This window comes from Aspergillus mulundensis (assembly GCF_003369625.1).
Source record: "Aspergillus mulundensis strain DSM 5745 chromosome Unknown scaffold_1, whole genome shotgun sequence".
NCBI classification, from domain to species: Eukaryota; Fungi; Ascomycota; class Eurotiomycetes; order Eurotiales; family Aspergillaceae; genus Aspergillus; species Aspergillus mulundensis.
In genome coordinates, this window is record NW_020797889.1 from 3,774,417 (window position 1) to 3,798,444 (window position 24,028).

Here is a 24,028-nt window from a genome sequence, read left to right on the forward strand (position 1 = left end):
ATACCTCTTGTGTATTTATCAGCACTAAAACCTTTTCATAGTAAGCGAGGGTTTGAATTCGGAATCAATGCGGCTGCCTAACATGACCCGAGCGGACAACTAACTATGCGAGTAGGTAATGATGCCATTCAGCGCGTAGCCAAGTAGATAACGGCTTCAAAGTCCGAGAAACAGGATACAAATGAAATCTAGGCCCGAAAATACGTAGCTGGAAGATAACAATAAGTTGGTGTTGACTCGGCGTCGTTGTCGGAGGCGCAAAGATCGTCCCTTCAGCCCGGCCAGTCTTAGCGTCCGTAGCCTCGCCTCCTCGATTGACAGCCAACAAGTGACCTGTTCGCTCTGAGCCGTTTTTTCTCGCTCTGAGCGACACGGTCTTTCTCCTCTTCGCTTCGCTTTTATTTTCTCCGGTTGATGGGCTTTAGTCTGTTCGCGGACCATTGTCGTGCGGTTGTTTACCACCTCCGCATTGCTTCTTCAGCCTTAGCTTAGCGCCTCCCCGAATTTGTATCGTGTCAGGTCTCCGCCCCGTTCTTCCTGATCTCATCAATCGCCAAAAGGACTTGTTCGATCCTGCCACCACGTTCCGCTGCTACTTACTCGGATAAGAAACGGAGGATGTCTTCCGGAGGCTCCTCATCCGGGCCTCAAGGCAGCAGCAGCAATAGTCCTGCTGCCGCGAGCTTAAGTCCGCCTTCCGCGCCCTCTGGCAAAAGCGCCGCTACGCCGCCGAAGATTGCGACCGATGATGTCTCGGTAGAGCTCAATACTATGAAACCGGAGCGCAGTCCGGCCAAGTCGATTCCGCTGGGTGAAGATGTCATGCAGGTTGCTCGAATTGGAGAAGTCTCGGTCATGCAGAAGCTGTTCGATGAGAAGAAGTTCACTGCGAACCACTCGGACGAGGAAGGGATTACACCGTTACATGTGCGTCTGCTTCCTTGCGCCTTTGAACTTTGAAGTCTTGTCATGCTAACCATGTACTTCGTTCTCAGTGGGCCGCGATCAACAACCAGTATGCAATGTGCAAGTTCCTGATAGATTCCGGGGCCGATGTGAACGCGAAAGGAGGAGAGTCGGTCGCTACACCTGCGATGTGGGCTGCTCAGCGGTGCCATTATTATATTGTTCATTTGCTGCTCCAGAACGGCGCCGATCCGCTTCTGACCGACGTCCAAGGCTACAACATCCTCCATCTCGCGACGATCGACGGGAATGCGTTCTTGCTTGTCCTACTTTTACACCAGGAGATTCCGGTTGACGTTGTCGATCAACAGGGGCACACTGGCTTGATGTGGGCGGCTTATAAAGGGTATCCGGCATGCGTGGACCTGTTCTTGCGCTGGGGCGCAAACCCGAACGCAGTCGATGATGGCGGACTGGCGCCCCTTCACTGGGCTCTTGTCAAGGGGTCTTTGCCGTGCGTTCTCAAAATACTTGAGTATGGTGCGGATCGATTCGCAACGACGACAGACGGCAAAACGCCGGCTCTTGTAGCGCAGGAAATGAACACGAGGCATGTCTGGTACCGTGCTCTGAGCGAATGTGGCTATGACGCGGATGGAAACAAAAAGGTCCTTCCCATGGGCTTGGGCCCTTATGTCCGGGACAAAGCCGTTATGTCGAAGTTCTTCTTTCTCTGGCCATTCCTTCTGCTCTTTGTGGCTCTATGGATCCTCGGCAATATGGTCGTTTATTTCGCTATTCCCATCGCCGCGGTGGCGGTATTTGGGCTACAATGGGTCGCCAAAAAGGCTGCCAGCCAGGGGCCTACGGAATTTAGGATACTTCAGAAAACGGTGAGAGTGGACTTGCGAATATCGTGCCGTCACAGCTTGCTGATTTGTTCTTAGCCTTTTTTGGCTGGTGTTTTTGCGGGCTCACTATTCTGGGTCTTCATCAGATATGTGCTCTATGTGCTACCAGGTAAGCCTTCTTCCAGAATTGAGCCCCTCAGGCTGTGCTGATTTGCGGTTACAGCGACGTATTCCACAAATCCCTTCCTAAACCTCGGTTTCGCGGTGTTCTTCTCCTTGACGACATACTTCTACTTCTTCTCCATGGTCACGGATCCGGGGTATGTTCCGAAGCTTGGCAGCAGAAACCAGCAACGAGCAGTGATTGGCCAACTGTTTGAAGAGTGGAAGTTTGACGAGGAGAATTTCTGCGTCTTCTGCATGAACCGAAGGCCTCTTCGTAGTAAACACTGCAGGCGCTGCTCGCGGTGCGTCGCGAAACATGACCAGTAAGCCCTCACCGATCTTCCCCAAGTATGATGCTAATTCACGCAGTCATTGCCCCTGGATTGATAACTGCGTCGGTGCCAATAACCTGCGCCAGTTTGTTCTGTATATTCTTTGCTTAGAATTTGGCATTATTCTTTTCCTGCATTTGACTTTCAACTGTGAGTAACGTCGTTGCCAGCATGTCGGGACCAACACTAATACAGCTGTTAGATATCAACGGATTGCCGGCGCCCGCGGAACCAAAGTGTAATGTGTTGAACGATCAAATATGTGATTTCGTGCTTCGGGATACCTTTACCCTTCTTCTCGATGTTTGGATCGCGATCCAGCTGGTCTGGGTTACTATGCTTGGCGTTGTCCAGCTCGTTCAGGTCTCCCGAAACCAGACCACGTTTGAAAATATGAGAGGGCACTCGATGGACCGCGGTCATTCCAGCACACGGGCTTTTGCTTCTGCCGTCACAGCGGGTACGACGTCTCTCGATGCAGCTGGTCTCTCGGCCTCCGGTCAAGGCCCAAATCCAGCGCTGGCGCAAGGTGGACATCGGCACCGGGGTGGCTGTCTAAAGCAGTGGTCATCTCTCCTCGGTTTTGACACTTTCTTCGCAACAGCGCGAGATGGTCTCCGAGACGGACCCCGTGCTGCACGACCGAAGAACCCCTTCTCCCGCGGCGTCGTCTCTAACTGCCGGGACTTTTGGTGTGATCCGGCGCCGTACTTTGGCAAACGGGAACCTGGGTCTGCCATGCTAGGCGGCGAAATCGTCAACTACAACAGTATGTACGAGTCTCCGTCGCGCATGCATAGCGGCGGCGACTACCGGAGCGTGCCGTACGATGAATCGGCGGACATTGTATAGATCGAACCGCTCTTGACAAGACACGAGGGTTGACACGAGGGTTGGAGAGATATAATATAATGAGTCACTGAACGATCCCATTGTTACGCCTGTTGGGTTATGAGGGTTTGTTCCTTGTATAGTGTTGCATATACAGTTCTGCGCCTGTATATACTGCGAGGCATGATTAGCATATATGTACTTATGATAATGTGTATACTCAATTCTTTTAGGCTTCCAGGGCTGAGTCCCTATAAAAACGAGGTAGATGGTTCCTTAGTTCCAGGTAGAATGAAAAATACGCCCGAAATACTGAGTCTCCTGGACGCGAGAGAAACCCGAGATCCGATATCGCACATTAAGTGTAATATTTCCATTTCGCCTGTCTCACTCGCTGTCTGTCCATCCCGCATCATTGCAATTCCGTACAGTCGTTTTTCCACTTTATCGTCTGGTTCCGGTGGGCACTCTGAAACCCAGATCCCACACTAGCATCTTATCTCGGCTAGCAGCTGGTTTGCCTCTGGCCTTGGCCCTTGGTTCTGGTAGTCTGGGACCCGAGACGGTGAATTGGCCACGCGTTTGCCGTGCGCGGGTGGTTGGCTGGTCTGGTCTAGCGGTAGGGGTAAGGTTACAATGCTTACTCCGAGGCTCCCAGCAAGGTGATGTATATCTAGAGCTAGTATGGTGAGATTCCTCAGGGAAGCTCCCTGTAGCCGGGCGGAAGCCTGAAGGATGCACTACGAACACGGACCATGGTCAGAGTAATCTATTGTGGAGATGATTGATTTGATTGATTAGGGCTCAGTAGCAGGATCATGCCATTCTCATGCCATTCTTGCAGAGTTCGGGCTAGTAATGATAATATGACCTCGGATTGCTCTTACAACTGCCTCATCGGAGAACAGAACTGGATACTACCTTGAGTCCACTCAGCTACTGCACTCTGTATGTGTCAATTCCCAGCTCCGCCGGCCTGCATGCTGCACGTGAAAGCAGCTCTGAGGGCCCCGACCTTCTCCGACGCAGGAGTTCAGTCTGCACCACACCAAGTACCAACTGAGCTGCGAACTGCATGGCCCGGCTTCGGCGGGAGATGCAGAAAGTCCCTGGTACCTATCTACCTTAGTAAGGGTCTGGAGCCTCTTCGCCGAGTCCCAGCTCCTGTATGTATGGCTGTATGCAGATCGCAGTCAAAGCTGGTATCTTCATCCGAGGCTGTCGAGATCTCGCTTATAGAACGTCAATATGAACTTTCCAACAGTCAATCGATGTCGCCCGAGTAGTTGCTGCTTCACTTCAATGCTGCTGGGTTGTAGTGTGGACCTCTCCTGATGATCCGACCGAGGTAAGATACCCGTCAATCCGTACTATAACGCAAGACGATACTGTAGAGTCTTGACTCTTGAGCTGCTATGATCGGCAAGCCACCCACGAAAGAAGGGAAACCAGTCACCGGAGGATTCAGGGAAAGCGAGTCGAGGGAGGGGACCAAGAGTGACCAAGATCTTAGTCAAGTCATGGAAGGGATAATAATGAGTAGTGCGGCGGTTAGGCTAGATTTGCTTCTTCAGCAGGGCTGGGCTTGGACTCGGACTCGGGTTTGGACTCTGAATGGATGGACTACCTATTGAGCCGTTGTCCGCGGACCGCAAGTTTTCTTGGTGGTGGGGACAGATATCAAAGCGTGGGCGTCGGCTAGGAACTCGTTACGCGCAAAGTGAAAACCTGGTGGATCAATCTGATAATGATTCGCCGTTGGGCTCGAATTTCCTGCAAACTCTTCCGAGTCAATTCAACGATGTTCGCTGGAAAGTCAGTGATTCTGCAGGCCTGTTATGCAAATATCCTGCAGTCAGCATAAAAACCCAACCGGGATTACGATAGTCCCACAAGTGTAAGTGTAACAGCGGGAAATTGCGGTGGCTTGGGCACGGCCAAGATTCAATTTTATCAGATGAAAAATCTGATTAGATATCGATCAGTTCCGCGATGGGTCTCGTAACTACGTTCCAACTTCCGGCGCAACGCTCCCAATTACTGTTCGGATCGTACAGAATAATAGCCCTCATATCATGAACCGATTCTCATCCTTGTCTCTTGGAAGTTATTGGCACGCTTGCTTAATGATACCTCACTTCCAATGGGATCTGCAGCTGCGAATTATCTAAAATCTTTTGACTTTGTAAGCCGCCGTCGTGAGCGCCGTCGGTCGCGGCCGGCTGGATTTGAACGTGGTCTGTCTTTTGGTGTGGGTCGTAGTCGGGACAAAGAGGGAATGAGCTGCAGTTGCAGGAAGTAACCCTGGCGAGAGGCCTCGGCGAAGCAAGTCAAAGCTGATGATCGATCAATCTGTATCTCACTATGCTTGTGTGGAACCAGCGGTGAGGCAGAAGTTCCCTGTCAGTGATCTTTAGAAACTCCAGTATAGGACGAATCAGGAAGTATTCATGAGTAGGATCTATATAGCCAACCAGATTACATACACAGTAAATGCCAAGTGGAATCCGCTTTTTACTCCCACGCTAATGTAATCCATACATCAAGTGGGTCCACCAGCTTCTTCGTTATTACTTTTGAGTCGGAATTTTTCACAGCATTGCGCGGAACCTGGTGTCCGGCACCGCCGCGCTCTCAAGCTGCTCTCCGAAAATCGATTCCACCATCTCGCCACCTCGCGCGGCCAGAACCGACAGCAGGCTGTCACTCAGTCCATGCGTCTGCTCGTTGCTGCCCTGCAACCAAATCCCAGCATCGGCGCTGACCTTGCTCCGGTCGAGGTCAACGCGGTAATCCCGGCTCGGGGTCCAGCGATCCTGCGTCGCCGGTCGCAGCTGCTGTACCTTGCTGAGGAGCTGTTCGTGGCCATTGCGGTTGTAGCCGGTGGCGACCATGAGCGCATCCACCTCCAAGACTTCCTTTCCGTCACCGACGAGGCTATCCTTGCCATCCTTGACTGCCTTGACATGCACCCGCATCCGCTTGTTGGGTCCGTAATGTTCGACGCGTGTGATCTTGCGGCCGGGGAGGACGCGGTGCTGCCATTGGGTCTCGTCGGGATTCTTGACTCTCTGGAGGTACATTTCGTGGTAGATTTCCTCAATCAACTCGAGTCTGACGACACTGTAGTTCGTGGCTTTATCTTGTTTGAGGGAACGTTGGCGCTCGGAGGCCGAGAGGTTGAAAAACTTGTCCGTTCGCTCGGGGTTGAAAACCTCGTTCACGCTGATAGCGGGTTAGTCCGTTTCGTAGACACAAGATATAATGGACTTACAATGGAGAGTCATCACTAGGTCTCATGGCGGAATCTCGCATGATGAGGGACGTTCTGGAGTTGGGATACCGCCTGTGGAGGTCTTGGAAAATCTCAGCAGCACTCTGGCCGCTTCCTAGGACTGCGATGTTGTAGGGCTCGTCGTTGTCCTTGAGCAGACTGGGCAAGACCGCACAGTACTTGGACGAGTGCATGATCCGGGGATCTTGGGGAAGCTCGGCCGGCAGCTTTGCACTGCCTCCAAGGGCAAGCACAACCTTGCGCGCACTCCGCGATGAAATTTCGCCGGTCTCCACGTTGCGGGATAGAACGGTAAAGTAGTCGACTACATGGCTGTCTGGGCTCGACTTGCCGGGGAGCACCTCAATCACTTCTTCGCCGTAAGACACAACATCCGAGAACTGGTTGGCGCACCAGCGCATGTAGTCTTCAAACTCCATCCGGGCCGGGAGGAAGGTGCTCAGGTTGGTGAAATGGATCAGGCGATCCTTCTGGTGGAGGTAGTTGAGGAAAGTGAAGCTGCTGCGAGGGTCACGGAGAGTGGCAAGGTCTTTGATGAAGGAAATTTGCATTTTGGCACCAGGAATCTGCATTCCAGAGTGCCAGGCGAACTGTTTCTGACGCTCCAAGAAAGCGACCTTGGGCTGCCAGCCGGAGGTGGGAGCACATTTGTTTAGGCACGGGTCGAGGGCGTCATGGAGAGCTACCGCAATCGACAGACTCGCTGGGCCAAATCCGACGCAAAGCAGATCATGCAGCTCATCCGGGGGGGTAGGCCGCAAGCGTTGAGGGGCACGTTGCTGCGCCAGGGGCATCTTGCGATAGCTCTGAAAGTCCTCGGACTTCCTCTGAAGGGGCTCCATTGGTCGCTCTGTTCAAATGAAATAGCAAAGGCAAAAGCTGGGTATCAGGAAATCTGTCGCAAAACAAATCAGAGGGAAATTGAAGCTTCGGGGGAAAAGACGAGATCGTCGGAGAGGTGGAAGGGTCGGCCGTTATATGTGGCAGGGGTGGGCATCGAGGAACAGGGAATAATCAGATTATCAGACAGACCCATCCTGCTAGTAGCCTGGTAACGGAGGTTGAGCTCTCGTAATGGCAGGAAATTGCAAATTCGCATGGAAATACAATACGGCAACAGAACCAACGCCTTGAGAGTGGGTTTTGACAGGACATCGGGCCGTGAGGTGTTCCACACAAATGACGAGTGCCGGAACACGCCATGCTCTGTTCACTGTTGCCCGTAGTACGGTCGGAGTACCGTAAATCTAGGTAGCCTACTTGGCTGAGCATGAGCATGGCCAGAAACCTTCAGGCAGAGCCCCGCAGTCCAAGCACCAAAGAACGTGGGATATGATTATGGACTGATTAGATCCGACATCGGGATACTCCCGAGCCTACTTTTGAGTCCAATCTTCAAGTTCCTTTGTTGAACAATTGAATTGTTCCCACGCATAAGCGGTATGCTAGCACTCCACTGTGCCTAGGTAACATTGCATGCAGGCCTAGGTATCTGCGAGGTGGCGGGGTAACTCGAGCATATTCAAGCTACATTTTGTGCATGAACCTTTGCACAAAACAGGATTATCTGGGCTTATTATATATCTACAGAGCTCTTGAGTCGCAATTCCAAGTGATCATCAACCTGGCAGGAATGTCTTTTTCCTTACTTTGTCATTAACTACATACATGGATCCAGTACCTGCTGTCCGATCTCGATTTGCTCTCCGCCACTATATCCCCACGCCAGAAGACACCGGATGCGGATCTCAAACTGTCGCCCTGCGCGATCTCTCGCTAGCTCAGGCTAAGGAAGATAGACCGGACTGTTGGGTCAGGAAAATGAGTATCGCTTTGAGGCCGTGGCCTGAATGCTAAATACTAGGTTTCACGAAATACCACACTACAGGGCCCTTCAAAACACGATCTTGGCTCACAGACGCAATGAACATGGGTCCCTGCAGCCGACATGGACTAACGTATGCATGGAGCGGCCCTGCAGCCAACATGGACTAACATAGTTATGTATGGAGCGGCCCTGCATCAGAAGCAGCTTAGATACTGCTCGCTTCAACTACGAGTGATGGTGACCTCCAAGAACAGACTTCCGCCTTAAACAAAGTGCTTTTACCAGTATAGACCTAGGACGGCTGGGATACGCAAATTCCACAGATCTCAAGAATATCGGAGCTATGATCAACTTGACTGGGATCTCCATTTCAGCGCTCGTCTCGCGTTCGTACCCCCATCACTACCGCTTCCTTCTACCAGAGTACTTAGAGCGTGAGTATCCCACGCGAGCTCCACAACGGGACTTATCTCCTTCGACAATCTCTGTTCCAATGGGAGACATGTGTCTGCCTTTTTTTGGTTGCAAATGTCTGCATCGTGATAGGCGGATGTAGATCTACGGGGCCAACGCTCCCTTTCAAGTACGTGCTAGAGGGTGCCTGTGACCATGGCGTAAGTCATCTGCCCATCTCATCGCACTGCATTTATCTCACGAGATCAATCTCCAACCCATCTCGACTATAGTTCTTCTGGTTTTGGCGTTGTCCGCGTCAAATGAGGCACTATGTATTCATACGTGGAAGCTGTCAAGGGAGAGTCGATATCAATCTCTCTGGTCAATGGCAGCATCCACCAACCTAGGCTCTTGCTACTCGAGGCCATTGCACCGTGGCTTCTCCACCTCTGTGGCCATGGAGCCGGGAGCCCCCATGGCCATAGCCCACTCTGGCGGCTGGACGAGTCGGCCCGTGGAGTTCATGCTCTGAAGCGGAACTGCATGCCCCCCCTACAGTGAATGCAATAAGGGCGTCTTTGTTTATTGAATTCAGGCTTTAGACGTCTTGGCAGATGTACGGCAGCAAAACTGCTGCGCGAAACTCCTTGCCAATGTCCCGATAGCATGATCTTCGGACAAGGAGCGTCCAGGCATGGCCCAAATGATCTCGCTCCAAAAGCCTCCAAACTTCGCGCATTGCATGTTGACAGCCAGGCATCCTTGTCTGTAAGCACTGCAAATGCCATTCCGACCGCTTTAGTCAGTAACCATGAGCACGAAAATGTCGGCTCCCAGGCGGGAAAACTTGAATCGTCGGCATTGCGCCATACAGCCTACTCACATTTGAATGACTCTGCAGGCGTCACTGATTCTATGACAAGCCTGCACAACACTTCTTGTGAGAGAATACTCTTGACTGATGCATTTGGACTGCGCGGATGCTGGCTCTAGTTCGGCATCTGCAAGTTCATGATGATCCAAACGCAAAGTACGTATGCTCCTTCTGCTCTGACAACTTCCTTGCTTAATTCGCCCATAAAAAAGGAATTGACAGCTGCCATCTAGGAACGATGTCCCTGCGGTTTCTTCCAGAACGTCAGGATCCGAACCATCCCAGGGCCTCTTACTTGCAGTGGAACTATGAACAGTTAGAAGCCGTCAGTGTTGCGGTTCTTCGCTCACCATCACACATATTCTGTCAAAGGCCAAAATCGGACTAGTGTTCGCTGTTAGGATAGCTCGGATACTAGACGATTAACGGCAAAGTCTCGCGGGTTTACCTGCATCCTCATAGCGGTAGACCTCTGACCCATTCCCAGGATCGATTACTCCCGCCCCTTGGATGAGATTTCGGCTACGGGAGGCCTTTGCGCCTGCAAGGTTTCGAGGTAGAGGCTATTATTGAACTCTTCAGCAGTCTAGCTTGCACAATTGAAAGAAGGGCAAACTTATTGGCAAGGTGGCTAGAAAACAAGGAAGCTAGAGGTCAAGCCGCAAAGGGATGGGCAGAGGTCCAGATACGGAACCATATCGAGACTTGTCATATTTCGGCTCGCGGCGGGCTAGTAGAGATTAGATATCGGCTAGCGAACCCGAAGAAGATATCAAGATGCGGTGTGCTCCTGAGGTTATCCTCATGCAGTGCTCGAACAGAACTAGCGATTTTATACTTGGTTGTGCTGCGAATATTGGTATGGTGATGCAGTCGGTGAAGAGCTGGGATCTTGCTGCAGTCTCTCGTCGACTCGCAAGACTGACTAAACTTATTAATTGAATCAAGGGATACATGGGTCACCAGACAATCAATGCGCTTCAATATGGTAGCAACCCTGGGGTTCGCGTTGGGACAAAATGCGGTATAGAAAGTGGACTTAGGGCAGCACAGGTATATATTCCGCCAGTCGTCAGGGACAACCGATTTCCTCCCAGCAACTTCATCGTCGGGCTTACCAGATATTCTCATGGAGATGGGATATGCGGAGTATCGTCATTGATTGGGCCCATCTACCTTAGGCACCAATGATGCTGATGCTCTATGTGAGACGGGGTGCTTCCACGTTGGACTCTGGACGAAGCCGATGACAGCATTGAACATTCCCTGTGGAGTGGGCCAACCACCAACCACAACCTCCAGATCTACTGACAGTCCCCGACAACATAGATGCCCAAGTTAACGAAGATCCCAACCGATTATCACCTTATCAAGGGATGTTAATGACATTTGCAGCGCCATTGATGATGTCGATGCTCTGGAATTGGATACGTCAGAAGAGGGAGATGGCCCCGACGTCACACGTGGACAGGGGGGCTTTGTCGCTATCTGAACGCACTACACAACAGATGAGACCGGGCAACTGAAGCTATGCTGAAAGCTTCGAGTCTTCAACTGAATTCCATCCAGAGGTCGCAACCTAATCCCAGGCGAGTCTGTGAGCCAGCCTCACTTTGAAATTTTGGCTGCGGTGTGCTGACTCATTGTTTATTTATTTTGTATTGTACTAGGTATTTATCCTCGAGGTGACGATGGTGAGAAGACTTCAGGAACAGCTTTGCCACTCGACCCAGCCCAACTGGGGATCATGATAATCATGATATTAGTTGTGCAACCGGTGGCGATGTGCTTGGGTAAGCAGAGCATAAACACATGCATGCAAGGGAGGCATGATCTTATCGAGCATCTCGACCACTATCGATAGCTCGATACGCTGTTTGCGCCCCTCTAAAAGACTCCCGAGGTTGAGTCTCGAGCATGCCATGTCCTGGATCAGCTGGCAGCACTGGATCAACGCTCCAGGAGATACCGATAGCATTCAAATTAATAAACTTGTAGTCAGGTAGTATAGGAGGAGAGTGTAACATTGTTACAGTTCTGTAATGTGCCTTGGTGGCGCGTGGACGTGAAGGGCGCTAACCCCGATTGATCAGGGGAAACAACAGACCGCACGCGTCAAGTCGCGTAGTCCAAACATCCACAGCCCAAGTCCCGCCCCCAGTGGCCGCCGAAGACGAGCGAAGAGGCGCTTCGACGGTCAGGCACGCTGCTCAACTTTTTTTCCCTTCCCCAGTCGTGTGTCATCCGGCCAGGGCCTGCTCTCCATATCTCCATCGACCCCGTTCCATGTATTTCTCTATTTCTCCGTCTTTCCCGTGCCATCTAGCTGATTATTGCTCCCCATTCGAAGTCTAAAACAGGAACACCCCTCCCCTCTGTCCCGCAAGGGAGATCCCTCGGCCGATTTTCTTCAGCGAGTGTGGCCGCTGCATACCGCAAGTTCCATCAGTATCCGCCCCTCTCTCGGTCCATCCGGTCGCTCATCCCTTCCTTCGCCTTCATCTATTATCGATTCATCATCGCGTGGTTGTCTGTTTCCAGAAAGTCAGCTTCAACTTAGCACCCCCTTGCGCTGTCCACGGCCTGGCGAGCCCATTCGTTGGAGTTTAAAGAAAGGGAGAAGGAAGGGACACGCAGACTTGCTGCTGCTACTTCTCCTGCATTCGAATTAGATCAGTGCTTATTGCACCTTCGGCCTGTCTCTGGCGCATCCGAACCGTCGCAGTGCCGCAGGGTATCGCAGCATTTGCCCTGGTCTCAAACCTGCGCGCGCGGACTGGTCGCGCCTGCACATCTCGCGTCGGCGCCTGCCTATCCTGACACCTGAAACATCCCTACCATTCTCGTTTCATCTAGGCGCTTGGGGAACCCAACAAGTAAACAACAGACCTTCGGTTTCATCGACGCGCCGGTAACTTGGAGCTCGCCGAAAGGCGCTTCCACGATATCAATAGCGAGCGTGTACGGGGTTTCCATAAAGCGGTCTTCTGGAATTCCTCAACGCTCCTCGACCTTGTGATGTCAAATCATAGCTCGCTTTGTCTCGCTCGCTTGTGCTTTGGTGTTATTGCGCACAGTTCTCACATTCCATTGCGTTGGATATTGACTCCCTCGATCGCGATTCGCCTGTCGTGAAGGAAAAGAGAGCCGCCTGTTCACCTTGTTGTGTTTCCTGCTGCGCCTCGAATAGCTGACCGGCCCTCGACACGACCGACTTCAAAAATACTCAGCTCTCACTTCTACCTCATATTATACTTACCAGACTCCGAGTGTTTTCGCCTCGATTAAGCTGTTTCAACCTCATCAATAATGGTAGCGACATTTTCACCTCACCGCGATGCGGGTGGCACATTACACCTGTCATCGCATTCTGGCATCCACCATATTGACGCCAACACAGCCATCCGACAACTTCGTCGATCCTTCTCGCGCTCGCCCTCTAAGAGTTCGAGTTTTTCTCTTCTAGGCTCTCGGAACCACTCCCCATCCAAGAACTCCTCATATGTTTCTTCTCCGTTGTCACCATCGCGAAGGTCTGCGCAAGGCAACTTTGTGCTCTTCCCCAGCTCCTCCCAGCAGTCACCGTTCGCCGTACCGTATCCGCCCAGCGCTAAGATTTCACGCCCTACTATGCGCCGCGCGCGCACTTCTCCTCGGAGCCCAGTCAAGCGCGCTCTGAACGTGTCGACTGACCAAGGGAACGCGAAACCTCTACATGAGATCCCCGTCACCCCGGGCGTAGAGAACTCTTCTACGGTCCCCGGAATTAGCCTCTCACCTGACGAAACGGGTGGCGGTGTAGGTACATGCTCAAACGAAGAATCCGTTGTATACGCGGATGATACACCAAATCCTCGGCCCTCGGCGTCCCGGATTGAGAAACGACGAAGCGGCACCTTCGGCTCAGCTGTCAGCCCGATGAAACGAAGCGACGGTATCATGAATCTAGACCGCGCATCACGCGGTAGTCCTTCTGCGAAGCGACGAAGTGTTCAAACAGTTAATCTCTCCGGGGACTTCAGTATATTCGACAGCGAAGGCGTTACGAATACAGCGGAGGATGCGCAAACAGAAGAGGTTGATTTGGAGAAAGACGCAATATTCTTTCCAACCACCACGACACCACCCTTCAGCCCTTTTGCAACTGTCCCTAGACGGACTTCTTCTCTGCGGCGGTCAACACTGCAGCAGCGCCCAAATGAACGATCCTTGTTCTCTCGAACTAGGGCTTCGGGAAACTCGGAGGAACCCGAGGCTGGCACACCTCTAACCGTTCGTTCCCGTCCATCTTTGGACCATAACACCTTTTCACCTCATCGCGAGAGCCTGTTCTCACCACGCCCTGCTCAGGGTAGCTCTTTGTTTTCAAACTCACACGGCGCAACGTCTCGACCTGCCGCCCACCCACTGTCCAGGACAATCACTCAATCCTCGTCCAGCTCTAGCCTGGTAGACGATTCGCCCACTCATGAACCGCCGCAGAAGAGTGATCGCCCTAGGGCAATCGTCAACTTTTCAAAATCACTTCCAGCGGGGGCCACCCGGCCTACGGCTGCACGCCATCTCACTCGCGAGGACTCGACGTCGTCAACAGACTCCTTCGCTACGCCCGAGAACTACAAACTCGTCAAACCACTTCCAGCTGCATTCATGTCCACTGGCCTCATATCGAAGAAGAACCGTAACGTCGACGATTCTCAGAGCATGCTGGGTTTCAGCAAGAACATGCCTGACACTCCGTGCAAGAGACCTGTTAATCTGTTCGCTGCTAGCCAAAGAGCCCAGCCAGACGAGTTACTTGGGAGGTCGACGCTATGTAATGCTATGGATATGCCCCCTCCGTCCCCTTTCAACCCTTCAAGCGCGCGCCCTAAACAGAGCCCGTTTGCGCGAGGTATGGGCATTTTCGGCAATAGTTTCAATCGTCCTGACGTCTCGCGACGTGGAAGTTTGGCTAGTATCGATGGTGATGATGGGTACGGGATGCACACGCAGTCGCCTTCTAACCGCCAGGATAGTCTACCACTCAGTGAATCCGATTTCCCCCCGACACCCACAAAACAATCATTTTTCCCGTCACGAACCTACCCTCCGGCTGCCTCACAAATTGCTTCCCTCGAGCGACTGTCTGAGGCGAGGGGTACAAACTCTAGTCCACTGCATGACAGATTCCAACATGGGTCACCTCGTACGCCTCAAGAACACTTCTGCCCTCCCGATCCCAGTGGCCTAACTATCTCAGGACACAATGACCGGCAATCTGCCCAACCAGACTTCAATCCCTTCAACCTACCGGCCACCCCGACTGGTCCGCGTGACTCTTTCATCGGAAAAAGACCCAGTCTCCCTCTGAATATACACCATACTCCGGACGTGGATCCCAGCCTCACATCTCGCTTCGAGTGTGTTGAACTTGTTGGCACCGGAGAATTCTCGCAAGTTTACCGTGTTTCGCAGCCAAATGACGTGTCTCTGGCATCGATATTCTCGACTACTCCGAGGTCTTTCAAATCGCCGCCTGACCAAGTTTGGGCGGTCAAAAAAGCAAAGCAGCCATACTCAGGGTTAAAGGATCGTGAACGTCGTATTCGAGAGGTCGATGCTTTGAAGGCTCTCACCAACTATGACCACATCATATCCTTTGCTGACAGCTGGGAGGGCAATGGTCATCTCTACATCCAAACAGAGTATTGTGAGGAAGGCAGCTTGGATGTCTTCCTCACACAAGTGGGACTCAAGGCGAGACTGGATGATTTCCGAATCTGGAAAATTTTGCTTGAGCTGTCTACGGTAATTACCCACCAGTCTACTTTAGATAGTACAAGGTTGCTAACTTTTAACAGGGCTTGAAACATATTCACGACTCCGGTTTTATACACCTCGATCTCAAACCAGCCAATATCCTGGTCACTTTCGAAGGCGTTTTGAAGATTGCCGATTTTGGCATGGCAACCCGATGGCCGGCCGAAGAGGGCATCGAGGGAGAAGGCGATCGTGAATACATTGGACCGGAGATCCTAATGGGAAGATATGACAAGCCTGCGGACATCTTCTCACTGGGCCTAATCATATTCGAGATTGCTGGTAACGTCGAACTTCCGGACAACGGCCTTTCGTGGCAGAAGCTTCGGAACGGTGACATGAGCGACGTTCCGAGCTTGACTTGGAGCTCTGAGACCACGGTTTTCCGTGATGCGTCTGGGAACCCAGTTTCGGAGGAGCCATCGTTCGAGGAACTGTGCGGATCTGAGTTTGGGGACGACGATCTCGGCACACCTGATCTCTTTGGGAGCAACAGAGAGCGAAAACCGATCCCTTTTACCCGGAGTAGCGAGCTGGCCGACCCTCCCGCTTTCATGATTGACGCCAGCCACGAGCAATCTCTGGATAATATAGTGCGGTGGATGATCTCCCCTGAACCGTCAGATCGACCCACTGCTGATCACATACTGGAGTCTTTCGGAGTCCAGTTTGTCGCGTCTCGACGTCGGGCTGGCGCCACTGTGTATGAGGGCAATTGGGGCCCTGCCGACGATGTTCTCGCGGAAGATGCCGAAATGATCGATGTTTGATTAATACGACCTGTCATATTATTGCATTTGGACGGAGTTGGTGATTTCTCGGATTCCCCTACAGTACCATCTAACGACGGCGTTCCTGCGGCTATTACGGAATTTTTAATCTCACATTCTCCTGCGACCACCACAGTGGCTCAAACGGTGAGGGTATTCGATATGCAAAGGATACATACATTCAGGACCTCTGCTATATCGCCTCCCACTCAGCGATAATCACCCATCTTGGCTAATATCCGACCACCTTATGCGCTCCGACAGCTATCTGCATTGCGCACAGGGTTATTACGCTCTTTATTCTATTTCTTTTGTTTGTGTACCTCCACACCAATCTAGCCTTGATGCTTGGGTTTTTCTTCGCGCTTGTATCAATAACATCTGCGTGGTTGGATTCCTATCTTTTCTTTTTCGATTTTCTTTCGAGACCCACATTGTCCCGGGTTCTCTCTTCCCATTTTGAATTGAAGCAAGGCGTCTCCGTTGATATTACGAGGCTTTTTTATGTTTCTTTTGTTGGAGTATCCGGAGCGCTCTCTTCCTGGGACAATTTGGGCATTTTATAATGATTATTACTCTTATTTTTCATGTCACTCACAGATTTCCTTGGGCTGTAATTCTTGAAGCTGTTGCCTTTCCATATGACCTTGATGGACAGGAAGGATGTGATCAAGCGGGCTTGAGAAGCAATGTTTGTACTTAGATTACTGAATGAACACGACCATTCCTGGACGCGCACGTTTGTCAACTATTTAACTTGCCCTTCAAACATTTGTAGTATCTCAGTTCTACAAGAATTGAAGGTGTACGTCGCTAGTAAATATCATTGGACCACTGTCCAGAGCTAAAGCCAAGGTTATGTACAGTACAAGCTCACAGACAGTAAGGATCGAACACCAACCATTCCTCATATAATGCACCCGACGCAATATACAAACGCTCGATATACTCTCAAAAACAAAACAACAAAAACACATGACCCCAGGCAATATTAAAACTTAAACCGATGAGCCACCACCTCCGCTGCGGTTTCCGAGCCCCCTTCACCACCACCCAGCGGCTCAACCTGCGGATAGTACCACGTGGTAACGGCGATAATGATGTATACCAGCACGCAGAGACCGCCCTCGAGGTAGTTTGACTTTCCATCTCGGAGGAAATTGCCGACGACTAGAATTGACAGGACGACGAGGACGATCATGAAGATCTCGAAGTTCAGGCTCATGTCCTTGGAGAGACCCCAACCGACGATGACGGCGAGGGGCGCGTTCAGGAGCGCGGTGTGAATAGAGGGACCCAGGCAGTGGAAGAGAGCGAAGTTGATTTGGTTGTCCCTGTGGATGGGTGGTTAGTATATGCGAGAGGTTTCAGGAACTACGCAAGTGGGTAACTCACCAAGCTTCGTCAATAGCGGTCAGATGCTCAGCTGCTTTCTCGACGACAGGCACGAGGATGAGACCCATGAAGTTGTCCGGCACGCCTTGTTCGTGGACGACATGCTCGATCTCGTTGACGAGGAAAACGGCCGACATGCAGACGCATGTTAGGGCTATGGCGATGGCGATCAGGCATTCGGTCAGAGTGAGCTTTGCGCGTTTTTCCTCCTTGTCGCGATCTTCGTCGCGGTTCTCGTCGTGCTCGAGAATCTCATCGAAGATGGTGTGGTGGCTGTGGAGGTTGTAGAAGAGGTACCTAATAAGGGAGACGTTGTGAGTAGATCATATAGGGGATGGACTGTTGGGAGGTGGTAGGTTTACATCATAAATGCGGCCAGAAGGATGATTGCGGTAGCTCGGCTGATCTTCAGGGTTGAGTCAACTATCGCAGCTGGCGTCGTGGTGGTGCTCGTGCTGCCGCTGTTCAGTGTTGCGTAAAAGGCGCTCGGAATCAACAGGCCAAATCCGGCAACTAGTAACAGCCCCGAGCCGACTTCGCTGACGGCCTCATGGAACACCTGGTCCTCACGACCGAGTCCACCGAAGAAAAAGCATAAGCCCAGGCAGAGAAGCAGATTCGCAAGGATCGAGCCCAGGATGGCAGCTTGGATGACGGGTATCAGGTTGCCACCGTTGTCGTTATGGATCAGCACCATGAACAGCACGATTTCCACAACGGAGCTGAGGGTTGTTTCGAGGAGAACGCCGAACACCTTGGGCAGCTTTTTGGCAAGCTCCCCGCCAGCGAATCCAAGCAGGTTTGCGGACGGGACCATGGCGATGTAGTTGAGAGCAAATATCCACACATGAAGATCCGGTCGAGCAAAGTGTATGGCGATGGCGGCGGGGACGAAAGGCCATAGAATATTGACTATCATTGAAAGGGTGCAGGTGCTCCTGAAGCAGACCTGGAGGAACAGAAGGGGGTGGATGCCGCTTCGTCCACTCTGCCCGGCAGTGTGCACTCGAAAGAGAGCATGGCGATAGTTGTGTCGTTTTTTCTCGTCATTATGCGTAGGCAGCACACTGCCATTACCAGTGCTGGCGTTGGCAGCTGGGCGATTGAGATCGGACATCAGCAGGCTTTCGTTGCCCTCCTGAAAAGTCGAGGGCCGACTTGTTCTTCGCGACATCAAAACACGATGAACTGTGGTCAAAGATGGATTTGGCGGCCGATCGAGATTATGAAGAACTGCGCATGCGTAGTGTTGCAGAATAGGAAGCGGCTGAAGCTCGAAGAAGCAGGGATGCACAAAGGGGCAAACAGATCAACAGAGTATGCTAATTATACTGTTGCAGCACAGCGTGTCAAGGACTCAAGCCATACTCAGCCTGGTAAGAGGGAAAAGACGGGAGATTGAGCGCGGTAACAGTGTCAAAGAAGTCGGGGGACGGCAAGGCTCACCGTGGCAGTGGCACAAACAAGAGCTAGAAAGAAGCTGGGCTTGAAAAGGACGATCAAAAGGGTTCAAATAAGCGTGACGAAGGATGACCGGTCTCAAATTGGTGAGCTGGCAGTGGGACTGTGGCACGGCCGTGTGGGATAGTCTGTGTGGGCTAGACTTGTTCTCGACATAGCCCAATCAACAGTGATTAGTTGACTATACCACGCAAATTATTCAAGGCCGTCAACAGTCGAGGCAGAGATAGGGGCCCGAACAGTTGAACTAACCCAAGAGGTTGATGCATCCTCAAGACTTGGCAGGACTCTTGAAACAACTTGGCTCCTTCTGCTAAGGCTCGGCTACACACCAAGCACGTTCAGTGGCTGGAACTGGGCGTTTATGTGCAGACTCCATCTTGAACATTCGCCATTGCATTCGCTGTGTACGGAGTAGAATGTTTCTCGCAATCGAACAAGAGATGTACTCTAGTTGCAGCCTGCATCATCAGATAGAGCATACCAGCCAACGCGCTTCACCGAGTTGATGCATTCTTTGTTCATGCTAGCTTGTGTCTGCTTTTTTGGCCGAAAATCATCCTACTACTCCGTATCTCCATACGGAGTACTGTACCCAAGGTTAGTACTGTGACTCGTGAGATACGGAGTACGCGACCCACCCAGCACAGCCACAATAATGGAGTATCGTTATGCTCGTCTCGTGTTTTTATCCTTCTAGGGGATGAGCCGATGAAGTGGACCAGGTCCGTCACCGACCGTGGGAAAAAGATTGGCTGGAGCCTGAGAGCCATGGACATTGGAAAGGTTAAGGGTCAAACATGCATAGCATAGCACCCGACATCTCTGCTCTATACGGAGTATTAACCATAACCATGGTTTCAACGGCTGACGAATACTCCGTATGCGATCCGGGTAATTCGATGCTGGTCAACAAACAAATAGATGAATTGAACTTGATGTCAGACAAGAGCGTACTTGATGGACATTGAACGAATGCAGTTGAGCAGGCCTGAGGGGCATCCTCTGGTCTTGCCGACGAAGCTGCTACGTATAATGGACTTGTGACGGCTGACTTGGGCTTCAGCAGAATTACCTTGACGAAGTTGGAACGTATTCGAGATGCCCTTATTCATCGTTTGGAAAATCTGCCATGACTCCATCGTCTCATCGCCTCCTGCCAGGGAGGCGCAGGATGCATATGCGGCCATGGCCAATCTAGGATTGGTTTCGCTTATCCCTTCGTAGATGGCTTTGGCAATGATATCAGCATGCATGTAGAGGCATCAGGGCAGCTCTAGAGTCTAGAGTGTTGTCAAGTGGCCTATCTTGGGGCTTTCTATTAAGACAACCCCAGCCTTCCGCTTCCGTTTCGGTTACCATGACTTGGATGGATATTATTGCCCAAGATGATGGGAGTGGGATACGTCTTGCGGCGCCTTTTCAAGTTTGGATTCGCGCAGCCGGTGAGCCAGTGAGCTAGCCCAGTCGAAGATAAAATATTAAGGCGATGCGCGAAATCTCTTCAAGTCTCATCAACAGCACTGCAGTGACTGCACCCACAAGGTCTGGCCGTGAATAATGCCAAGAGACAGGAATCCCGCTGCCAGGCCGGATCGGGACTAGTCAGGTCAACATCAGATGGCGGCGGAATGGCGAGACCCGCGGCTATCGTCGGCGGAGGGGTCCTGGCTTTGAACTTTTCATCATTATTTCTCTGTTCCTTTTACCTCGCTACTCTGGGCACCTGAACCAACCGTCGCGGTCTTTGATTTTGTCCCCTCGAGGTTCAAGTTACGATGTCCTCCAAAACGACACCGGCCATCCCGGTAGCCCTAGATGCCATTACTCAACATATTGGCAACACCCCTCTTGTGAGGCTGAACAAGCTACCTCAAAGCCTCGGAATTGAGGCGACAGTGTATGCGAAGTTAGAGTACTTCAATGCAGGTGGCAGCGTCAAAGACCGGATAGCTCTTCGCATGATTGAAGAAGCCGAACGGTCAGGACGTATCAAGCCAGGCGACACGCTGATCGAACCTACCAGCGGTAATACGTAAGCCCTATATACCTCAAGATCTCTCCCCACAGAGCGCGCATCCTGACTTTTCCACATTAAGTGGTATTGGGCTGGCTCTTGTCGCGGCCGTCAAAGGTAATCTAACATACGACTCGTGTCTTTGCCGTCCGCTCACTCTTCGAACCACACTCAGGCTACAAGACCATTATCACTCTCCCAGAGAAGATGTCCGCCGAGAAGGTCTCTGTTCTCAAAGCGCTCAACGCGACCATTATCCGAACTCCTAACGAAGCTGCATACGACTCCCCCGAATCTCACATCGGCGTTGCAAAGCGTCTCGAAAAGGAGCTACCAAATGCGCACATTCTGGACCAGTATGCCAACCCAAACAACCCATCGGCTCATGAACTTGGCACCGCGGAGGAGATATGGACCCAAACAAAGGGAGAAATCACAGCTATCGTTGCTGGTGCGGGCACTGGTGGAACAATCACCGGGCTCTCTCGGGGCCTGAAGAAGCACAACCCCAACGTCCAAGTGATTGCTGCGGACCCTCAAGGATCCATACTGGCGTTACCAGCTGTGCTAAATGAGGAGCACGCCAATGAGTCATACAAGGTTGAAGGTATTGGATACGACTTCATCCCCCAGGTGCTCGACCAACATGCCGTCGACAAGTGGTACAAGACAGAAGACAAGGAATCCTTCCAGTATTCTCGCCGGTTAATAGCCGAGGAGGGTCTGCTTGTTGGTGGCAGCAGCGGAAGCGCAATCGCGGCCCTAACAAAGGCCGCAAAGGACAACCAGTTCAAGAAGGGTGATGTCGTCGTCGTGGTTCTGCCGGACAGCATCCGAAGCTACCTCACCAAGGTAACTTATCCCAATCAGTTGCGTGGTATATCATGATCCTAATCCCAAATAGTTCGCCGACGACGACTGGCTTGCCGCAAACGATCTTCTACCCTCACTCCCGACTGAAGTCACTATTGAATCCTCCGACAAGCAGAGCCAAGGACAATATGACGCTTTTGCCTCCACAAAGGTCCGCTCTCTACGACTGAAGCCAGTAACAACAGTCCATTCCAACATCCCTTGCGAAACCGCCATCGAAGTCATGCGCGACAGAGGCTTCGATCAGCTTCCCGTCCTCGCACCGTCGGGCAAAAAGCTGGTCGGCCTCGTCACACTCGGAAACGTCCTTAGCAGACTGACGCACAACCGCGCGACCGGCAAGAGTCCCGTTGCCGACGTCATGTTCGATTTCCGTACCATCTCCGAGGTTGTTACGGACCCTCGAGATATGGGTCTCGCGAGCTTCAGACCCGATCAGAACGGGCAGGATGTTCCCAAGCCGCAGATCAGGAATCGGAAGTTCGTTGAGATTACCATGGATACACCTCTAAGTGTACTAAACCGCTTCTTTGAGTGGAACAGTGCGGCTATTGTTACGGAGAAAGACGAGAGTGGGACCCTAAGACCCGTGGCCGTTGTCACAAAGGTTGATCTTCTTACATGGATGCTCCACCATAAGAAGAACGGCGTATCCGAATAGAGGTGGGCATATTTATTTTCACGACAATTCTAAAACTTTTCTCAACCTACCTCAACTCCTTCCTGTTATTCTTGAAACCTTCCGGTTAGATTTTAGAGGAGCAGTGATATATTGGGCTCAACACCAGCAAATGGTTTAGCAGGAATTACCATCATGGCAGCATGTTTGACATACGAGTACTAATAAACAACGATGCGGAGATTACAAATTGCAAATCGAAGACTGAACACCTTTTATTCAGAAATCTGCTCTAGGTAACATACCTATCAACCTGGTACCTGTAAGTGATTAAATGGGAAAAAATATTAACGAGCCGTCACAGGCACTGGCCGACCCATTCCTCCCATCTTCGTACACCAGCCCCGACCTCGTCGCTCTCATCGCCCTTGACAGCTCCGCCCACAACATCGACGTTCACGCCAATCTCATCCTCGAAAGCCTTGAAGCTGAATGTGTCCTTCAGGTCATAACTACCCAGGATGTCGTCCTCTCCGTCACCCTCGTTGGCGTCGGCACTGGCGTCCATAAGTCCCTTGCTCTTGGACTTGCGAATCCGATCAATCTCTGCCTCTAATTTTTCACGTACGGATCCTTGCGGCAGTGCAGTGAAAAGATCTTGCTTGTTCGCTGCGATAAGAACGGGGATTTCCGCCGCAGCTTTGGCCGAGGACTTGCCCCGTTGCAGAGCTCGTTTTTGGAGGACCAAAAGTACGTCATAGAGATACGAAGCCGCATCCCTCAAAGCCTCGGTCTCGGAGATAGCGGCGGTGTCGACCATGAAGAGGACGCCTCGCAGCTTCGACTGGGCATCTTTCGAGGCGGACATCGATAGGAGCTCAGAGAGACCTTGCGATCCTCTCAACTTTCCATGGCCGGGGGTGTCCTTCACGCGGTATTTAGTAGGGTTCCGCTGAGCCTCTTTTAAAGAAGTGTCATTGACAGATCGGTACTTGTTGGATCCGATTGGGACGGAGACAGGTAGGCGAATGGTAGCGAGGGTTGAGGTTTGGGAGGTGTGTGTGGGGTGGGATTTCGGCTTTGCGGCAAACGACGACTTTGATTCAAGCTGTTCATTGTACATTGTTAGTCGAGAAAATAACTGAAGCTTCCGACTTCAGCAAGTAGGTACATACAAAAGTCAGCAGGGCAGTTTTACCTGCCCCGCTTGGACCGAGGAGGAGGAAGTTGCTGGACGGCGGGGATGCTACCGTCCGGTAGAAGATGATATGCAGTAGTACAGGAACACCGAATGTAATGAGCACCGCGATTGCAATGCCGAAAGGACTACCTTCAAGCAGCTTTGTAGCTATTGATTCAAAGAATTGGTATGCGCTCATCTTGTAGCTAAGCGCCGCTGGATGCTTTATGTCGGTGCAATTGAGGAGATGCGAAGAGAAAGAAGGAAAGTCAGATCCCAACAACTATTACTCCGGCATCACTGATGAAAAATGGTCTCTGAAGTCTCACCTTTCGAATCCCGGGCCATGAACCTCCGCCCGGGGAGATGCGTTGATCAGTGATCACGCCACCTTGAGCTAGAGGACTGGTTGATGCCTCAGTAAGAAGGCCAC

The 24,028-nt window shown here is 51.7% G+C and overlaps 6 protein-coding genes across 6 annotated transcripts; 3 read left to right on the top strand and 3 right to left on the bottom strand.

The window, feature by feature from the left end:
- Nucleotides 1-618: 618 nt before the first annotated feature.
- DSM5745_02655 (ankyrin repeat domain-containing DHHC palmitoyltransferase family protein) lies at nt 619-3,106 on the top strand (the record flags this gene model as incomplete). The annotated part of the gene is made up of 6 exons (XM_026744671.1): nt 619-927; nt 996-1,799; nt 1,854-1,926; nt 1,981-2,245; nt 2,292-2,404; nt 2,457-3,106. 6 exons carry the CDS (start codon nt 619-621, stop codon nt 3,104-3,106), a joined length of 2,214 nt encoding a protein of 737 aa, XP_026607834.1.
- Nucleotides 3,107-5,676: 2,570 nt separating this feature from the next.
- DSM5745_02656 (L-ornithine N(5)-monooxygenase) lies at nt 5,677-7,222 on the bottom strand (the record flags this gene model as incomplete). The annotated part of the gene is made up of 2 exons (XM_026744672.1): nt 5,677-6,310; nt 6,360-7,222. 2 exons carry the CDS (start codon nt 7,220-7,222, stop codon nt 5,677-5,679), a joined length of 1,497 nt encoding a protein of 498 aa, XP_026607835.1.
- A 5,565-nt stretch (nt 7,223-12,787) lies between these two features.
- Nucleotides 12,788-16,050, top strand: DSM5745_02657 (tyrosine protein kinase SWE1; the record flags this gene model as incomplete). Its single annotated transcript, XM_026744673.1, has 2 exons — nt 12,788-15,268; nt 15,322-16,050. The coding sequence occupies 2 exons, from the start codon at nt 12,788-12,790 to the stop codon at nt 16,048-16,050; spliced, it is 3,210 nt and encodes a 1,069-aa protein (XP_026607836.1).
- A 991-nt stretch (nt 16,051-17,041) lies between these two features.
- DSM5745_02658 (hydrogen/calcium exchanger domain-containing protein) lies at nt 17,042-18,562 on the bottom strand (the record flags this gene model as incomplete). Its single annotated transcript, XM_026744674.1, has 3 exons — nt 17,042-17,384; nt 17,446-17,742; nt 17,808-18,562. 3 exons carry the CDS (start codon nt 18,560-18,562, stop codon nt 17,042-17,044), a joined length of 1,395 nt encoding a protein of 464 aa, XP_026607837.1.
- A 2,122-nt stretch (nt 18,563-20,684) lies between these two features.
- DSM5745_02659 (cystathionine beta-synthase CYS4) lies at nt 20,685-22,457 on the top strand (the record flags this gene model as incomplete). Its single annotated transcript, XM_026744675.1, has 4 exons — nt 20,685-20,941; nt 21,006-21,040; nt 21,099-21,775; nt 21,828-22,457. 4 exons carry the CDS (start codon nt 20,685-20,687, stop codon nt 22,455-22,457), a joined length of 1,599 nt encoding a protein of 532 aa, XP_026607838.1.
- A 316-nt stretch (nt 22,458-22,773) lies between these two features.
- Nucleotides 22,774-23,794, bottom strand: DSM5745_02660 (signal recognition particle receptor subunit beta; the record flags this gene model as incomplete). The annotated part of the gene is made up of 2 exons (XM_026744676.1): nt 22,774-23,523; nt 23,591-23,794. 2 exons carry the CDS (start codon nt 23,792-23,794, stop codon nt 22,774-22,776), a joined length of 954 nt encoding a protein of 317 aa, XP_026607839.1.
- Nucleotides 23,795-24,028: the final 234 nt, after the last annotated feature.